Source organism: Gymnoscopelus braueri (genome assembly GCF_963280865.1).
Source record: "Gymnoscopelus braueri genome assembly, chromosome: 16".
Classification (NCBI taxonomy): Eukaryota; Metazoa; Chordata; class Actinopteri; order Myctophiformes; family Myctophidae; genus Gymnoscopelus; species Gymnoscopelus braueri.
Window position 1 is genome coordinate 8,092,674 of NC_137616.1, and position 17,500 is coordinate 8,110,173.

At 41.5% G+C, this 17,500-nt stretch overlaps 1 protein-coding gene across 2 annotated transcripts in view; it reads right to left on the reverse strand.

Moving 5' to 3' along the window:
* Positions 1 to 17,500, reverse strand: part of LOC308103926 (uncharacterized protein) — a 66,216-nt gene that overhangs the window by 35,973 nt on the left and 12,743 nt on the right. For both annotated transcript variants that reach the window (XM_080454138.1, XM_080454137.1), the window contains exons 4-10: positions 17,155 to 17,280; positions 15,089 to 15,115; positions 14,600 to 14,842; positions 10,971 to 11,050; positions 10,761 to 10,821; positions 10,301 to 10,534; positions 3,650 to 3,666 (exon numbers count right to left, since the gene is read on the reverse strand). In XM_080454138.1, coding sequence (XP_080310264.1) covers positions 3,650 to 3,666; positions 10,301 to 10,534; positions 10,761 to 10,821; positions 10,971 to 11,050; positions 14,600 to 14,842; positions 15,089 to 15,115; positions 17,155 to 17,280 — 788 coding nt within the window. The remainder of the gene's footprint in view (positions 1 to 3,649; positions 3,667 to 10,300; positions 10,535 to 10,760; positions 10,822 to 10,970; positions 11,051 to 14,599; positions 14,843 to 15,088; positions 15,116 to 17,154; positions 17,281 to 17,500) is intronic.

The following is a 17,500-nucleotide window of genomic DNA, read 5'->3' on the forward strand; positions in this document are numbered from 1 at the left end:
ATAATGCTGTAAAGTGGGGCACTTGTGAGCCCAGGAGGAGTGCTCATAGCCGGTTAGAGAGAGTGTTGATATGTGAGTCGGTTGCTGGTGACGGTGGTTCCAAGAACTCCATGTGGTGCATGGCTATGCGTACGGCCGACAGGGGTGTCGCTATGTCTGTCTGGATCACTGGAAACGTTCATCCCAAGTAGACCTCCATGCGGATCTGCTGGCTCTTCCTATGCCCAAGATAGGTGGTCGTGGGCAGACATAGGTAGCGATGCAGGTCAGTCCCCAGTGGTGTCAGGCAGACAAGGATATCCCTATGTCAGACTGGCTCACAGGAGAGTCTGGTTGTTTCTAAGTAATATTACCAGTGGTCATCAGTGACTTATCATTATGGCAGGTGAATACAGAAAGCAATGCTTGTCTGTCCGATAGCAGCAGAGACATGGCCCCTTGTGGGCCTGGAGGTTGGTTACACTAGGATCATATGGAGGAGAATGGAGCACAGGGCATCGTGGACTGTTCACCTTTCCCCTTTAGCTGTTAAAAAGCAACAAGCAAAGCTAAACCCTATCCCTGCTACACTCCGCCTCTACCTGTTCCTAGACACCCAGTAGACACTGTATGTTCTGACAGTTCTGCACTGATCTCCACACCCTCTCCAGGCCCATAAGGGGCCATGCCTCTTCACTGTATCCCCACTGATGAGCCCATCTAACTTATACCCTTAATGGCCCTGCTCAGCCCTCGAATCTGGAGCTTATCAAAACTGTACAGGGGTGAAGGGGGACAACCCAGGACTCCCTGGACTTCTAGCTGTCACGGGTTCCCTTAGGCCTAATTTGTTCCAAATTGTTTGCAATATCCCCTATAAATGACAATTTCCCCAATATACGTTTTAAACACATTCCTCACATTTGATCTCAAATCAGAATATGGGATTGGATTCTCCATATATGAAAACCTAAAAAGCTAAATTCAATCAAGTTTCTGCCTAGTGTAGTCAAAAATATGTTTTACGTAATATATTTCAGCATATGGTGGCCGCCATCTTTAAATGGTCAATTTTGAGCTGGGCATACAGCAGATTTGGATTCAGCACCACTTAATACCCCAAAAAACATGTATGCCATAAATTAATAGAAATCCTGCCTACATATTGAAAGACATGCTGTTCTGGAATGATTTATCTTAAAATGGAAAGTAATACTAATAATAATAATAATGATGATAATAATGTACATAGCAAGACACTGTAATGTTAGTTATTCAAGTAGATATATGGGTAGTGGAGACAAAAATGGAAATTAATGCTATTCCGACACATACGTTAGCGCATAGACCTCTTCTGACTATTCTTGTGGAAATGTGCAGATAGCAGAAGAAATATTGTTTATTTGGGAAATATGTGTGAAGTACCAGTTGCTACTCCTGATCCTGAATCCATAGATACCTCATTATGTTCATATTGGATAATCCAATCAAAAGTCATAACAGTTCCAATATTGTTCTATGGCTGGTGTGGGGTTGGGAACCGCTGACAGCCCCTAGAGGCAATTTTCTTTATCTGAGTGCTTGACACTCGAACCAGAAATGTTCTATAGACACCTTCACTAACTGTACTGAAGTACAATTTTGAGGTATTTGCACTTGACTCTCGAGTATTTCCAATTTCTAATACTTTTACTTCTACTCCAGTAACTCCACTATATCTCAGAGGCAAATATTTTACAAATATTAATTATTTTAAAACTTTAGTTACAAGTTACTTTGTAGATTTCGATTATTATTATAAAACATACAGTAACCATGTGAAAATAGCAGATCTACAAGGCATTGTGAGCTTGTAGATCTGCTATTTTCCACCACTGGAGACTGGTAGAGTGTGTTGTTGTTACAGTTGTTTTATAGTCGTTTAATTAATTATTAATAAAAATCGCGCGCATGTGACCCGCACCGCATCGTGCACCCCCCCCCCCTCCCCCCAGCGCACCGCCGCACCCCCCTTAAACGGGACAAACGCGCACGTGGGGGGGGGGGGCATCCATTACAGATTCTGATTTGCCCAGCCAACATTATCAAGCAGGCTATGCGGCACGTCTTCATTCAGTGGCTCCAGTTAACTTTGTTGTTGAAGTGAGAACCACGTCGTTCTCACTTCTCAGACAGCTTCTCAGACGGACCGATCATACCAGCTCACCAACTTGGTGCGCTGGTTTAATCGGTCCGTCTGAAACTCGTCCAGTGAGAAACATTCCACGTTGCAAAAATGGTGCGATTAAAATGCGTTAATTTTTTAAACGCGATAACTTTTCTGTAATTAATTGATCGAAATTAACGCGATAAAGTCCCGGCCCTACTCAAATTATGAACATTTTGCACGCACATTCTCACTAGGCAGAGGAAGAAATGCCACTTGCAAATTTTCAAATCAGCCTCATGGTGGCGCTATAACAGGCCGATTTGTGTTTTTACCTATGGCTGCACCGATCTGTGCACAACTTTGTATGCGCACTCCCTAGAGTCCAAGGAAAAACCTTTGCCCTGCATTTTTCACATCTGCCTTTTATAGCGCCACCAGGAGGCCTCCTTCAGATTGTATCAAAATTTCACACAAATCAGTACACATGATCTCTATAGTCATGTGATCAAGACGGATCTGTTAGATTTTTCATATTCCATCCTCATTGGCTAAGATCGACATCTAAAGTTTGCAGGAGTGGCCCGTTTTGAACAAAATGTTGCAAATCATGAACGCAGCGTCCGATTGCGGTGAAACTTTGCACGCACATTCGCACTACGTTGAGGAACAAATGCCAACCTTTCAACATTGCCCTATTATAGCGCCAGAGGCCGATTATTATTATTGTTTTAATATTACTCAAAAGTTGTCCAAACATCACGCAAATCAGTACAAATGATCTCTTTAGTCAAGTGATCAAGACGGATCCGTCCGATCCGCCTGATTTTTCACATTCCAGCCTGATTGGCGAATTCCGAACATTGCTGGACCACACTAACCTACCTGACCTGGCGGAGACCTGTGCTCCAAGGAGCACTTTTTGTAGTTTCTTTCTTTTTTTCACATTTCTTTTTATTGTATTTAATATTTTTCATTTTCCCAAAAACATATTAAAAAGTTGTAACGCTTACAGTACTCACCCAATACTTGGGGTCAGCTAATTGTTCTCTAGTTTCATATCCATTTGACATTTAATGGCAGAAAAAGTGCATTAATGTAATGTAATTAATGACTAGAATGTAATATGTCATCCCGAAACTTTACCAGATCAATTCATACACATTCATGAAATATTAGATTGTGAATATTTAGAGAAGACATATTTTTATTTACATAATAATGAAATAAATTTAAATATTTTTCAAGATTTCTTTCTCAAAAATGTACAGACATGTTGGTGACCCCTGCTGATATATTGTGCATCCCTAGCACAACCTGTGTTGTCGCCTTAAAGTACAGATTTAGGATCAGATTTCCTTAAGGCAAACCAGATAATAAGCCAGGTAATTTAGCAAATTAATAATTTTTTTTGTGTAATGGCAAAATTATTCATTTGGGCATTTTGGACATTATTTATCATACATCATAAAGAGGCTAAGTATGGTACAAATACAAACATCATAAACCTGTGACAACTCTTACCTGGGTCAGTGGCTTTTCTATCATGACGTGGTTATATGAAATATAAGAAAAAACAAAGTGTACGAATGAATACAAGACAAACTCAATAACAAAATAAGAAATAAAATGTTATAGTATATTAATATTATAATATACTGTATATATATATATACATATATATATATATATATATATATATATATATATATATATACATATATATATATATATATATATATATATATATATATGTGTATATACAGTGACACGGCGGTTCATATATCACTGCAAATCAGGCACATTTCAAATCCTCTGCTTTGCAAAATCTCTCTCTCTCTCTCTCCCCCCCAAGTTGTCATTAATGCATAAAACATTTTATGACCGTCATTTTTTATCAGATGTCGGATAACAATGTCATGACAAAGACCGGAAAATATAAATCTCTCCGGACATCCTGAGCGGTTGTCAATGATACAGCAGTTCATTATAAAAATCACAGCAAATCAGAAACATTTAAGCTCTCTCTCTCTCTCCCACAAACACACACACTGTTAAGTTACACCTACATTATTTCCTGTTAATAATAACCTGTGTAAAATCAAAATGCACTGCATTGGGAAGTAAATTGTGAAGGTAAGACCGGAACAAGAGAGTTTCTGCGAAGTTGTCGCATAGAGTTATGAGACACTTTCAAACGAGAGTGCATAGCTATCCACACTGCGACTGTTGCATCCAGGTAAAACGTTAATCATAAAGGTGGACACGTTAAAATGTTACCACTTGAACCATAGGCGTCAATCCTGTGGGTACTCAGGAGCTCGAGCACCCGCGGGAGACAGCGAGCACCCACTGGGAATGCGCTGGTCGAACGGTTAAAATGCTTTGTAACCACGCTCGCGTGGTGCAGTGGTAAAGTCCCTACCCACCTCCACGGATGTTGTGGGTTTGAATCCCCACCATGGTGCAACCGGCTTTGTTGGGCGTCTATGCCTACATTGTAAGGTAGGACTCATTGAACTAGAGGACCTGGCAACCCTGACGTAGCCCTGACGGTAAGCGTGTTACGTCACTTCCTGTACTGTCTGAGCTAGCGAGACGTATATCGTTTAGCTGCGCAAGACGCTAACGTTGATATTATTGTATTATTGTGATTTGAACACACACTGCCACTGCTAACTACTACCCTATCTCTCTACTGTGTGGCGACTTTATCGCTGCTTGGGCTGATTGTCTAGCTAATGGACTAACTTTGCCGTTGGTTGTTGGCTTTACAATTAGCCTAGCTTTAGCTTTAGCTTAGCGGCTACCCTGGGCTGCTGGGCGATGGCTTCTCACTCCTTCCCCCCCCGGTTCCCGTCTCGCTCTCATCCTCGCTCCTGTGCTGTATGTCTCATGCATAGTTACAACTCCGACGACTTTATTGAATGTACGGATGTATGTAACAAGTGCTGTGTGTTTACAGCGCTGGAGGAGAGGCTCTGGCGGCTAGAGGAAACCATAGCTAGCGGTGCTCACTTTAGCCTAGCCTCTGCTCCCGTGCAACAGGGAACAGGGGGACATTACCAGTCACGGTCACCGATCGTGACTGATCATAGTCCCCACACGTACCCTACGACCCAAGACGGTTGGGTGACTGCTCCTGGTCGTAAGCGTAGTAATAAACAAAAGCAAACGGGACACCAACCACTTCACGTTTCAAACAGATTTTCCCCACTCGCTGCTACACCCGTTGAGTTTAGCAGTGAGACGTCAGCCCCACTCTGTGACACACCCCCTCCGTGTGTCACTGAGAATACAACTCTGGTTATTGGTAGTTCTATAATGAGAAACGTGAAGTTAGTGACACCAGGGACCATAGTCAAATGCATCCCCGGGGCCAGAGCGGGCGACATCGAATCAGATTAAAAAATGCTGGCTAAAAGTAAACATAAACGTTATGATACAATTGTAATCCACTGCGGTGGCAATGACACACGACTTAAGAGATCAGAGATCACGAAGATACATATTGAGTCTGTGTGCACATACGCAAAGACAATGTCGGACTCTGTAGTTTTCTCTGGTCCCCTGCCAAATATGATTGGTGATGAGATGTACAGCCGTATGTCTTCATTCAACCGCTGGTTATCAAGGTGGTGTCCAGATAATAACGTGGGCTTTATAAATCATTGGCAAACTTTCGAGGGGAAAACTGGTCTGATGGGGAGAGACTGCATACATCCAACTTGGGATGGTGCGGCGATCATCTCTAGAAATATAGACGACTTTATCAATAAACTATGACCACCCAGAGTTGGGACCAGGAAGTAGAGTTGCAGTCCTACACGCTTCTCTGTGCTTCCACCAGAGCAGCCACCTACCCTACAAATCAGAACAATTGAAACTACTCAACCCCCTAGGCATGTGAAACCAGGGGTTCGAGGAGCTGTGCATAAAAACTTGGCACATATCAAAATTAATGCAGTAGTGCCACAAAACAAAATTATTAAATGTGGACTCCTGAACATTAGATCTCTACGCTATAAAGTTGTATTGGTAAATGAAATCATATCAGACAACCATCTTGATCTACTTTGTCTTACCGAAACATGGCTGGGTGAGCAAGAATACGTCTGTCTAAATACAGCCACCCCACCAAGTCACACAAATGCTCATATTCCTCGAGACACCGGCCAGATTGGAGGTGGAGTTGCAGCCATATTCAACTCAAGCTTAATAAACAGCCCCAGACCCAGGCTGACTTACAAAACGTTTGAAAGTCTGGTTCTCACTCTTTCGCACCCAAGCTGGAAATCATTACAGCCTTTATTATTTGTTACAGTGTACCGCCCTCCTGGGGCCTACACTGAATTTATATCTGAATTCTCAGAGTTTCTATCACGCCTAGTCCTAGACTCTGATAGAATCATTTTGGCTGCCGACATGAATGGATGTAGTAACCGATGTAGTAACTGATGTAGTAACCGATAGCCTCAGTAAAGCGTTTATTACATTAATTGAGTCAATCGGTTTCTCTCAGTGTGTAGATAAACCTACTCACAAGTTCAACCATACCCTCGACCTTGTTTTGGTCTATGGTATTGCTATCTGTCTGACAGATTTCAATTTGTAAGCGTTAACGATACACCTTCATTACGCGAAAAGGTTAAATACGGAGTCCCACAAGGCTCTGTACTTGGACCAATACTATTTACTCTATATATGCTTCCTTTAGGTGAGATAATTAGGAAACACTCTATACATTTCCACTGTTATGCAGATGATACACAATTATATCTATCGATGAAGCCAGATGAAACAGATCAACTGGCTAAACTTCAAGCATGTATTATAGAGTCTTATCAAGAGTTGGATGACCCGTAACTACCTACTCCTCAACTCGGACAAAACTGAAGTTATTGTACTTGGCCCTAAGCACCTCAGAGATAAATTAGCCGATGAGAATTTTACCCTAGATGGTATTACCTTGACCTCCAGGGCCACTGTAAATAATCTGGGAGTCACGTTTGACCAAGATATGTCCTTTCAGTCCCACATAAAACAAATTTCAAGAAATGCCTTTTTTCACCCGCGTAATATTGCAAAAGTTAGGCACATTCTGTCCCAAAATGATGCAGAAAAACTTGTTCACGCATTTGTTACTTCTAGGCTGGACTATTGCAACGCTTTATTATCAGGCTGCCCAAGTAAGTCCCTAAATAGCCTGCAGCTAGTCCAGAATGCCACTGCGCGCATACTGACAGGAACCAGAAGAAGAGATCATATCACTCCTTCATTGGCCTCTTTGCACTGGCTCCCGGTTAAATACAGAATAGAGTTTAAAGTTCTCCTCCTCACATACAAGGCTCTCAATGGACAGGCACCAGTATATCTCAAAGAACTCATCGAGCCCTATAAACCAGCCAGAACACCATTGCGTCCACAGTATGAAAAAATGCTTACGGCTCCAGGAAACCCCCAAAAAGTTAGAACAGGAGGCAGAGCATTTAAGTTTCAGGCACCTCAGCTGTGGAACCTTCTCCCAGTCTCAGTCCGTGAAGCAGACACACTCTGTATACAGTATTTAAGACTAGACTAAAAAACTTTCTCTATGATAAAGCCTATAGCCGAAGTGTATAGACTCAGTCACCCTATAGTCATCCTCTCTCCCCTCCCCCTCCCCACCTCCCCCCCTTTCTCCTCTCTCCTCTCGTCCTCTCTCTTCTCGTCCTCCCTTTGGTTGTGTGGGTTTGTGTCCCATTGGTACAATCGTAATTAACCCTGTACGGATTCACGCTCTAGTAAGGCCTGCCACTAATTCTACAACCGGGGACCCGCTCCTCGGAGTTTCTTTTATTTCCCACGTCGCAGGTCCATGGACTGTCACTACGGACCCCCAGCTGCGGCTCAAGACTGTGACTGCGGACCGGGCCTGTCCATGGAGCACGACGTGGATTTCTACTACACTACACTATACCACTACACTATACTGTATATTATCTTAACATTCTTATATTATACCATTATATACTGCATACACATTATTGCTGTACTATATTATATTATCATATACTATCTTACACTATTATATTTGCTACTATTGTTATTGTTACTACTTGCACTGTATCTCTTTCTGTATCTCCTCTGTCTCTCCCTCTCTCTCTCTCTTCTTTCCCCCGACACGGTCGAGGCAGAAGGCCGCCACCCTAGAGCCTAGGGTCTGCCTGACGTTTCTTCCAGTTAAGAGGGAGTTTTTCGTTGCCACTGTCGCAAAATTGCTTGCTCAGGGTGGGATGTCGGGTCTCTTCTCTACATGTAAAGTGTCTTGAGACAACTTGTTGTGATTTGACACTTTAATAAAATTGAATTGAATTGAATTGAATATGCAAACACAACCCTGTGTTCAGGGGAGGGAAGCCGGGCGGGGAGATATTGGTCATTGCATGTACTCCTACGGGCTGGGGCAGCAGCCCGTAGGAGCAGGGAGTGTTGGGCGGGAGGAGTAGCACAAAGGCTCTACATCCTCCCGGTGGGGGCTCCTTACTGGCAGGTGAGTCAGTAGGATACAACAGTAGTTATAACATAGACGTGTGTGGGGAGGAATCAATTGGTATAACTAAAATGGGGAGACAAATAATTGGCTGAAAATAAATTACTTTGTAACGTATTGGCTTAGGAATGTGACAAAAACAAAAAAAATCTCTACGAATTCAAGGATTCATGAGGTGTGTAATTGATAGAAAATAAGTAACATTTTGGGTGAACTACTCCTTTAAAAAATCTACACCATGAATTTAAAAAAAATAAATAATATTTAATATCATATTGTTTATGTCCCTCAAACGTTTTTCAAAAGGTTTGAGCCTAAATCAAGCCTCAGATATACTCATTCCAACTAACTTCTCTCTGGCTTATAAAGCACTTTCACCTGCAATACCACATTGTCCTGATTTGGCACGTGGCGCTATTGAGCCAGTTTGTATGCATGTTATTTCCTGGTTCTGTGTGGAAAATGTAAAAAAAGAAAAAAAAAGAAAAATGTTTTTATTTTATTTTTTATGTTGGAACTGAAAAAACAGGTGGGATTGTATCGCTTGTTGTGACGTCACCAGTTTGGCCTGTTTTGAGACCAATTTACATAAAACCCCAGATATGCTGTGAAAGCCTGAGTGCTCAAACTGGGGTATTTTAGGGGATAGAAGAGAGGTAGGGGAGATCACAAACACACAAAAAATAAGGAAAAGTTCAAATTCATGGTGTAGTCCCTTTAAATACAGTATTTGAGTACATGTACTTTGTTACTTTCCACCACTGCTGATATCTAAAGGCACCTCTATCTCTCTCTCTCTCAGTGTTCATGTATGCATTTTTTAACTCAGCTAATGTAACCATTTGCTAAACCCTGTTTGTGTGTTGTCGAACGAATAATTATCCAAGTAATAGTCAGTGACGTATACAGAAGCGCTTCTTTATAGACCTATCTAGGGAGGCTATATGTCTGTTTGTGGCAGTGATGCCATCACATTCTTAACCTATGGTTTAGGAACCTATGCAGCCTAATTCCATCTCACAGCTACATGTATGAAACGCTGTTTCATAAATTTTTGTCATAAGATTTTACATATCAGATCTCTTAGCTACCATTCCCAATGAGCGCACTTTCCCTCATCATATCTACGCTCTTCAATGAGATATTGAAACAGATGCTGGCTACCACAGACGTGTTGTAGGTTGAAAGTGACACCATGCGAGTGTTAATAGATACATTTCAGCATCTATTAATTATTCTATGGACCACACCTACTGTACCTATACCAGAGTCCTGCACGGGTCCAATTTTGAGAACTATACCTACCTAGTGGGGTTTCAATATTTAATGTTTAAGCCCCACTAGATTTGTACAAGTAGGTTAAATGTATATTAGACACACAACATTGTAGGTTAGACAATGTCATAAATGTGACATTTATTATTATTTTGTTTAGTTTTTTACACGAATACCATTATATACCGTATACTCCGCTGAAATGTCAGGAAGGTACTGTTTGAAGGTATGAAAAAATAGGTACCACCCAAGCCTATTAGACAAACCTAAATCTCCTTTGTCTAAAAACGTATGTATGTATTATATTGTTAACATTGTTAACATTAACAATTGTAAACATTGGCATAGAGCATTACATGTGATCTTACCAAGCCACTCCAACAGGAGGGGTTCATGTTGTTTAAGGGCATTGTAAAATGTTGCCTTGTTGCGTTCATCTGTCATCACTGTATACAGTGTCCTCATTTGGTTCTTTCTTGTCTTCTCTGCTTCAATCTTGGTACGGAGCTCATCATTGACAATACATCCCAAACTGTCTACTATAGCCATGACTCTGGAAACGTGTTCAATCAACTCTGCCCAGTGCTGCTTCACAAATGTTGCTGTTTGCAAGAGAAAAAGAGAGTGGTTGAACTAAATGCAGTACAGAAAATTAAGCTCTCTGCATCTTTACATCCTCACATAAATAGTAGTAATACAACTGGTACATTTATATTATCTGGAATAAGATATTGAATATGTATACGCTGGCAAACAAAAGGTAGCACCAGCCAACAACCTACACACTGGTTTCCTTAAGCATTGAACTGTTTCAGAAACAAATCTCACCTTTCTTTCTTTCATCTTCGTCAGTCAGGTGTTCACCAGCATCCTGTTTAGTAGTCCCATCCTGTAGAACACAGTCATGTTAATTAAATCATATCATACCTGAGTGCTACTGAACAATGTTATGTCTTGAATGGTATTGTCTACAGTAGTGGTTTTCAACCTGAAACCACAAACACACTGTCCACCTATATGGACATTCCTGTGAGTCACCTCTATGTCTCCCCCACCACACAAGACTGGAGATGTCCACTGTGACCACCAAACTTTGGGTCGTGGGGTCGCTGGATGTTCTGTCATCACATGGTTATATGACATATAACAAAAAAATAAGAAATGTAAGAATGAAGACAAAATAACAAAATGAGAAATAGAAGAAAAATATATTACAGTGGGGGGAAGAGGTTAAGAATTCCATAGACACTGCTATAATTTATATTAACTAGACCATACCCGGTGAAGTGCACAGGCGAAAGTTGCAAACGTGGGGTTATTATTGCGCGTCCTGTCGCGGGTCCCCCCCTCCCCCCACGGTCAACGGCGTGACAGCGTGTGTAATGTAATGGTGGCGAAGCATCCCCCACCCCCCCCGCGCCCTGTGAGCTTGTAGATCGGCTGTTTTCCAAGAGGCAATGTATAGGTGTGAAGGCGCTTCGTGTGGCCTTCTTTTCATAGACCTTGTTGCTTGTAGGGCTCGCTTCGTTTGGCCTTGTTTTCATAGACGTTGCTGCTTGTTTCTCGTGCGAAACCTGGCAACCCTGTGCAGTGTGATCTCCCATTGTTTGACACATAAACGCTAATAATAAGCCGAGATTTGATGAAATTGAAAAAAGGGCAAACTTCGCAGTTGCGTTCAGATGGTAATGGTCAATGGCCAGGTTTCCCAAACGACTTTGAGCTCAGACGCAGCCTAGAAGCTGCGTGAGAGCCTCCACGCACATGCGCAGTAGCAACCCCGCCACGATCTATCTTCATTAGTGGCAGCTGTGTGTGCTCTACGTGGCATCTAAACTGGCTTCAGGAGGCACCACCGTCGTAGGTTCTCATTACGTGTGTGCTAAAACTACATTCGCGAGACAGCATAGACGTAAAGACCTCCTGGACGAAGTCTACGTAAAGCCGACGTAAACTACGTAGTGCTGTCTGCCGCTACACTGCAGTTTAAACACCCTTTGCGAAAGTGAAATGGATCATAAAAATACCAGAGCCAACTGTCAGATGTCCTGAAGCAGTCCACTCCAAATACAACTTTTGAATAATATATTTATGAATGAAATTACAGTGGTGAGTTGACATCTGCAAGTTAAATAAAACACTAAAGTGTCCCCATTATGCAAGTAAATTAAATATACTTAAAATACCAAAAGTAAAGGTATGCAGAATGTCCCATTTCCCAAATTTAATATGTATTAAAATCTTTTGAAAATAGCAGATCTACAAGCTTGTGAAGCGTTGTGAGCTTGTAGATCTGCCAGTTTCAAAAGATTTTTTAACCATTCATAAAAATGTTGAGCGCAACAGCTGTCACTTTGTGAGAGGAACTGGGGACTTTCATCATAACGTTTAACTATAAAACTTCGAAATTTAGGAAACATGTTTAGCTCAGCATCATTTATATACCTTTAGTTAACTTGCCATATGCTTAATATTTTTATCAGACGATCGGATCATCCGTGAGAGTACAATTTGTAAACTTCGGGTTCATGCATAAAGGACTAAGCAGCGCAGCCCTGGTTCAGAGCGTTAGTGTGTTCCCTCTAACGCCCTGGAAGACCCCTCGCTCTGCGATTGTACAAGGAATTCCGCTGCCCTGCGAGTGCTCAAGAGTAGTAAAAATAAACAAAACCATTTCGCTACTCACCAAAGCAAAGGCTGTTTTGTGTTGTTGAAAGTCTATTCTCGGAGGTGGGAAGCCTCTCAGCACCCCAACTACTCTGTAAAATACACTTTTTGGGCAGCAAATAAAATATGTCAGCGAGACGGAAATTATTTTTATTTACTCCACAGTGCCCTCTACAGATCTGTAGGATTGAACTTACCATTAACCAAAATCTGTAGAGGGCACTGTGGAGTAAATAAAAATAATTTCCGTCTCGCTGACATATTTTATTTTCTGCCCAAAAAGTGTATTTTACAGAGTAGGTGGGGTGCTGAGAGGCTTCCCACCTCCGAGAATAGACTTTCAACAACACAAAACGAGAAAGGGCGTGCAAAAGACCTGGCTATCGAGCTCAGGCTTATTAGCATGACTGGTAACGTGTCGTGCTGGCGAGTGGGAGTTTCGGGTTCAATCCCAGCTCACTGCTTCCCTAAATATGCATGGATCCGGTGTTTATAAATTCTAGTAAATTCCGATCATCTCATAAGAGGTGACAGAGCCAACTGTCAGATGTCCTGAAGCAGTCCACTCTAAATACAACGTTTGAATATATTTATGCATTAAATTACATCTACAAGCTTAAGAGGCGTTGTGAGCTTGTAAATCTGCTATTTTCCAAAGATTTTTTAACCATTCACAGCTGTCACTTTGTAACTATAAAACTTCGAAATTAAGGAAACATATTTATATAGATATAGATATAGATATAGACATAGATAGATAAAATATATATATTTAGGGGCTTTTTTGCCTCTATTTGGACAGGACAATAGACGGACAGTAAAAGGGGAGAGAGACACAGTAAAGGTCGTCGGTACTAGGAGTCGAACCCGCGACAGCTATCATGCTGGATTCCCAAATTGTGTGATATACGCCTAGACCGCTAGGCTAGTGGACGAACCATATAGAAAGCCGTTACTTTTGGTAGTTTAATTTTTTTTCATATACATTTATATCTTGCAGACGTCAGCTGTGACTTTGTGAGGGGAACTGGGGTCTTACGTCCTTTAGTTAACTTGGCTTGCTTAATATTTTTATCAGATGATCAGATCAGAGATCATTCGTGAGAGTACAGTACAATTTGTAAACTTCGGGTTCATGCATAGAGGACGCTCACCCTACCCAAAAAAAAAATATATATGTGTGTATATATATATATATATATGTGTGTATATATATATATATATATATATATATATATATATATATATGTGTATATATATATATATACATACATATACATATACATAAATTAAATGTGTGTGTGTGTGTGTGTGTGTGTGTGTGTGTGTGTGTGTGTGTGTGTGTGTGTGTGTGTGTGTGTGTGTGTGTGTGTGTGTGTGTGTGTGTGGGGTCGGTCGGTCTTTTCATAGATCTATTTCGCTACGGGGTGTTACTACCGCCCCAGGGCGCTAGTAACAAAATGCTTCGTAGGAGAGCACTGCAGGGCTACGCCTCTCGCAGAAGTAGGAGGAGAGTAGGATACGCCATTCTGTCTCCCAAATGTAGTTTTAGCAGAAACGTAACGCCATGGACGTGGGAAGCGATTGCACGTTGGGCAGAACCAGCTGATACTAATGAGGGTAGAGCGTTGGTTTCGCCGGGTCCCAGGCTCTTACGCAGGCTGCGTAGGCAGCGCATGAGCTGAAATCTACGTGGCTGCTATGGTACTGCGCAGATTGTGTGGACACACGTAAGACCCGTCGTAGAACCTGCGCAGATGCTCAACGCAGCATCTCTACGAATCTCGTTGTGAAACGCGGCCAATGGCTGTGTGCAAATGCAGATCAATTGCTCCAGGCACTGAGGAGAACCAGGCACACATTCACGACAGCCACAGAGGTTTGTCAAATTATAGGAGGATGTGTTTGTGTGTGCTGAATATTGTTCTTCAAATGTAAGTGATATCTGTTCTGAAAAAGGAAGAGAAAAAACAGTAATCGCCTACTGTACATGATCTTACCAAGCGTATTCAACAGGTCAGGTTGGTGTTCTTTAAGGGCATCGTAAAATGCTGCTTGGACTTCTGCTCCCCCTGGTTGTAGTATTTCTCTATACAGACGCATCATCTGGTCCATGCTGGTCTTCTCCTCCTTAATCTCAGCATCGAGCTCAGGAGTGACCTTGGGTCCTAGAATGTTTAGTATATCCTCGACTCTGGAAACCTTTGGAATCAACTCTGCCCTGTGCTGCATCACAAAATGTGCTGTTTGCAAGAGGAAAGGAAGGTGGTTGAAATAAATGCAGCACGGAAAATGAAGCTCTCTGCATCTAAATACTCACATAAATATTCATGTAACAACTGGTACATTTATAGATTTCGAATAAGATATTGAGGATGTACAGATTATACACCCTGGCACGCACGCACACGCACACACACACACACACACACACACACACACACACACACACACACACACACACACACACACACACACACACAGTTTACCTGCTGCGTTGTTGTATTTCTGTATACCTGGTGAGGATATAAAAGAGGAGGATGAATATTCACACACATCAACAAAACACTACACATACACTGTAATGTGATTGGATAGAAGGATGGAGGAATCACTTTTGTTTATCCAATCTCTCTCTCTCTCTCTCTCTCACACACACACACACACACACACACACACACACACACACACACACACACACACACACACACACACACACACACACACACACACACACACACACACTAAGGCTGGCCGGTTGTATATTGTCTGTCAGCAATTGGATGAGTCCAATCGTCAAATATTTTTATTAGGCGATAATTTGGACGATATTTGTCATTTAATTTTCAAAATAAATGTATCCTAATGGTCTGCCTCCTAGAGAATTAAACTCTTCAAATGTAGCCAAATTAAATGTAAAGCGCAATACAAAGCGTGCGTGAAATGTTAATCAATTTGGGCCATTCTAATAATGATTGATGATGATGATGATGATGAAGGGCTCTTGTTGAGCTTATTTCCAAAGAGTCTAAGCTACAAAACCCAGTCCGGTCCCCAGTAGGTAGGCTACTGAATGGAGCGGAGGTGAGCATTGCTTTCCTAGTTGTCTGTTTATCAGCTACTGTTCGTTTGATGATAGCTGTATATATTTTTTGAAACTACAGCTCTAGTTTCTGCAAATCCTCGCTGTGCATTTGCAAGCGTGATGACGCAGGAACGCATGTCCCCCGGTCTCACAAGATCCAGCACTTGATTCTTAACTTCTGCTGTCAAGTCTGGATATTAAAACTTGTGTCAGTTTATGTTTATATCACCAGTCAATCAATGCGATTTGAAATGTGAGTTCATTCGCGACCCAACGCACGTTACGATACGTTTATTACGAGTCCCTTTAGTTACAGGGCAGGGCGGACCGGGCGGCGGGCGGCGGGCGGCGGGCGGGTGATTTATCCCGCAGCGGCAGGATTTATTATTTGTCTGAATATAAAAAAGTTAACCTTGGATGGGCGTGTTTCGCCACATCGTTGCTGTAAACTGAGGTAGGCTTCTCAGCTTCAATTTCACTTCATCTCCTAGCCTGTGATTTTAGCTTAGTCCTAAAAGAACAGTGGTGGAAAGTAACTAAGTACATTTACTCAAGTACAGTGTCAATACAATACTCAAGTACTGTGTCAACGCGTCTCGACGCGTTGTGAGCTTGTAGATATGCTATTTTCAAAATATTTTAATACATTTTATACATATGATACCACGTGAAACGGGACATTCTGCATAATGAGTACTTTCTACTTTTGGTACTTTAAGTACATTTTGATACCAATACTTTTGTACTTTTACTTGTAACAGACTATTTCTACATTGCAATATTGATTCTTTTACTTAAGTACAAAATATGAGTACTTTTTTTGCACCACTGTAAAAGAATATCCTATGGAAGTGTTATGTTTTACAATTCTTTGTTGTCTAAACAAGTTTTGGTCAGTGAGAGAGTGAGAGAGGTGCATGGCAACAGAAATACATGTCTCATCTCGGTTTGTTCATTGACAGCTTGCAGTCACGTGTATCTCTGTACAAGTGGGTCGTGCGCCGAAAATAGCAGATCTACAAGCTCACAATGCGTCGCGTTAGTGACGCGTTTTGAGCTTGTAGATCTGCTATTTTTGACACGGGACCCGCTGTACGGCGAAGTATAACTCGAGCTTAAACGACTAGGGAGCTGTTAGCTCATTATTGCTTTTGTAGCGCGAATGCATCATCAATCGGCGATTTTTGGGCCGACGACACTGACACATGGGCATCTGTTCGCTGGTTTCAAATTGTTCCTGTGATGTCACGCCACCACCCAACTCTAATAACCACCTACACTAAACACATGACTAAAACGTTTTTTTGTTTGTTTGTTTTTTAGTTTTTTTTTGTAATAAATAATTTAATAAATTCTCACATTTGTAGGTAATAGAAACATTCAAATACAATAAATAGTCAATACTAGTCCATAATAACTTGGATGGATATATCAAATATGCAGTTAAAAAATAAATGAGTTAAGACTGACCAGTTTGCTTCTTTTTCCGGTAGAAATAACCCAATAACAGAAGTACTGCTGCCGCAAAGATGATCATCACTGCAATGAATCCTCCATTTGGTCCAATCTTCGCAACGCTGGCAGAAATCTCACCCTCTGAAAGAGTCATGACACAACTGCTGTTAACATTATAAAATTAAATCAAACATTTCAAATCAACAGTGTTACAGTGTTAACCCATTAAGGCCGATTCTACAAATGCCTTCTAAATCAGTAGTTCTCAAACTTTTTCGTGCCAAGGACCCCCAAAATGATATGTATTTGGCCGCGGACCCCCATCTGGAAAATGTTTTGTGCCAGAAGAGAATTTATTTAT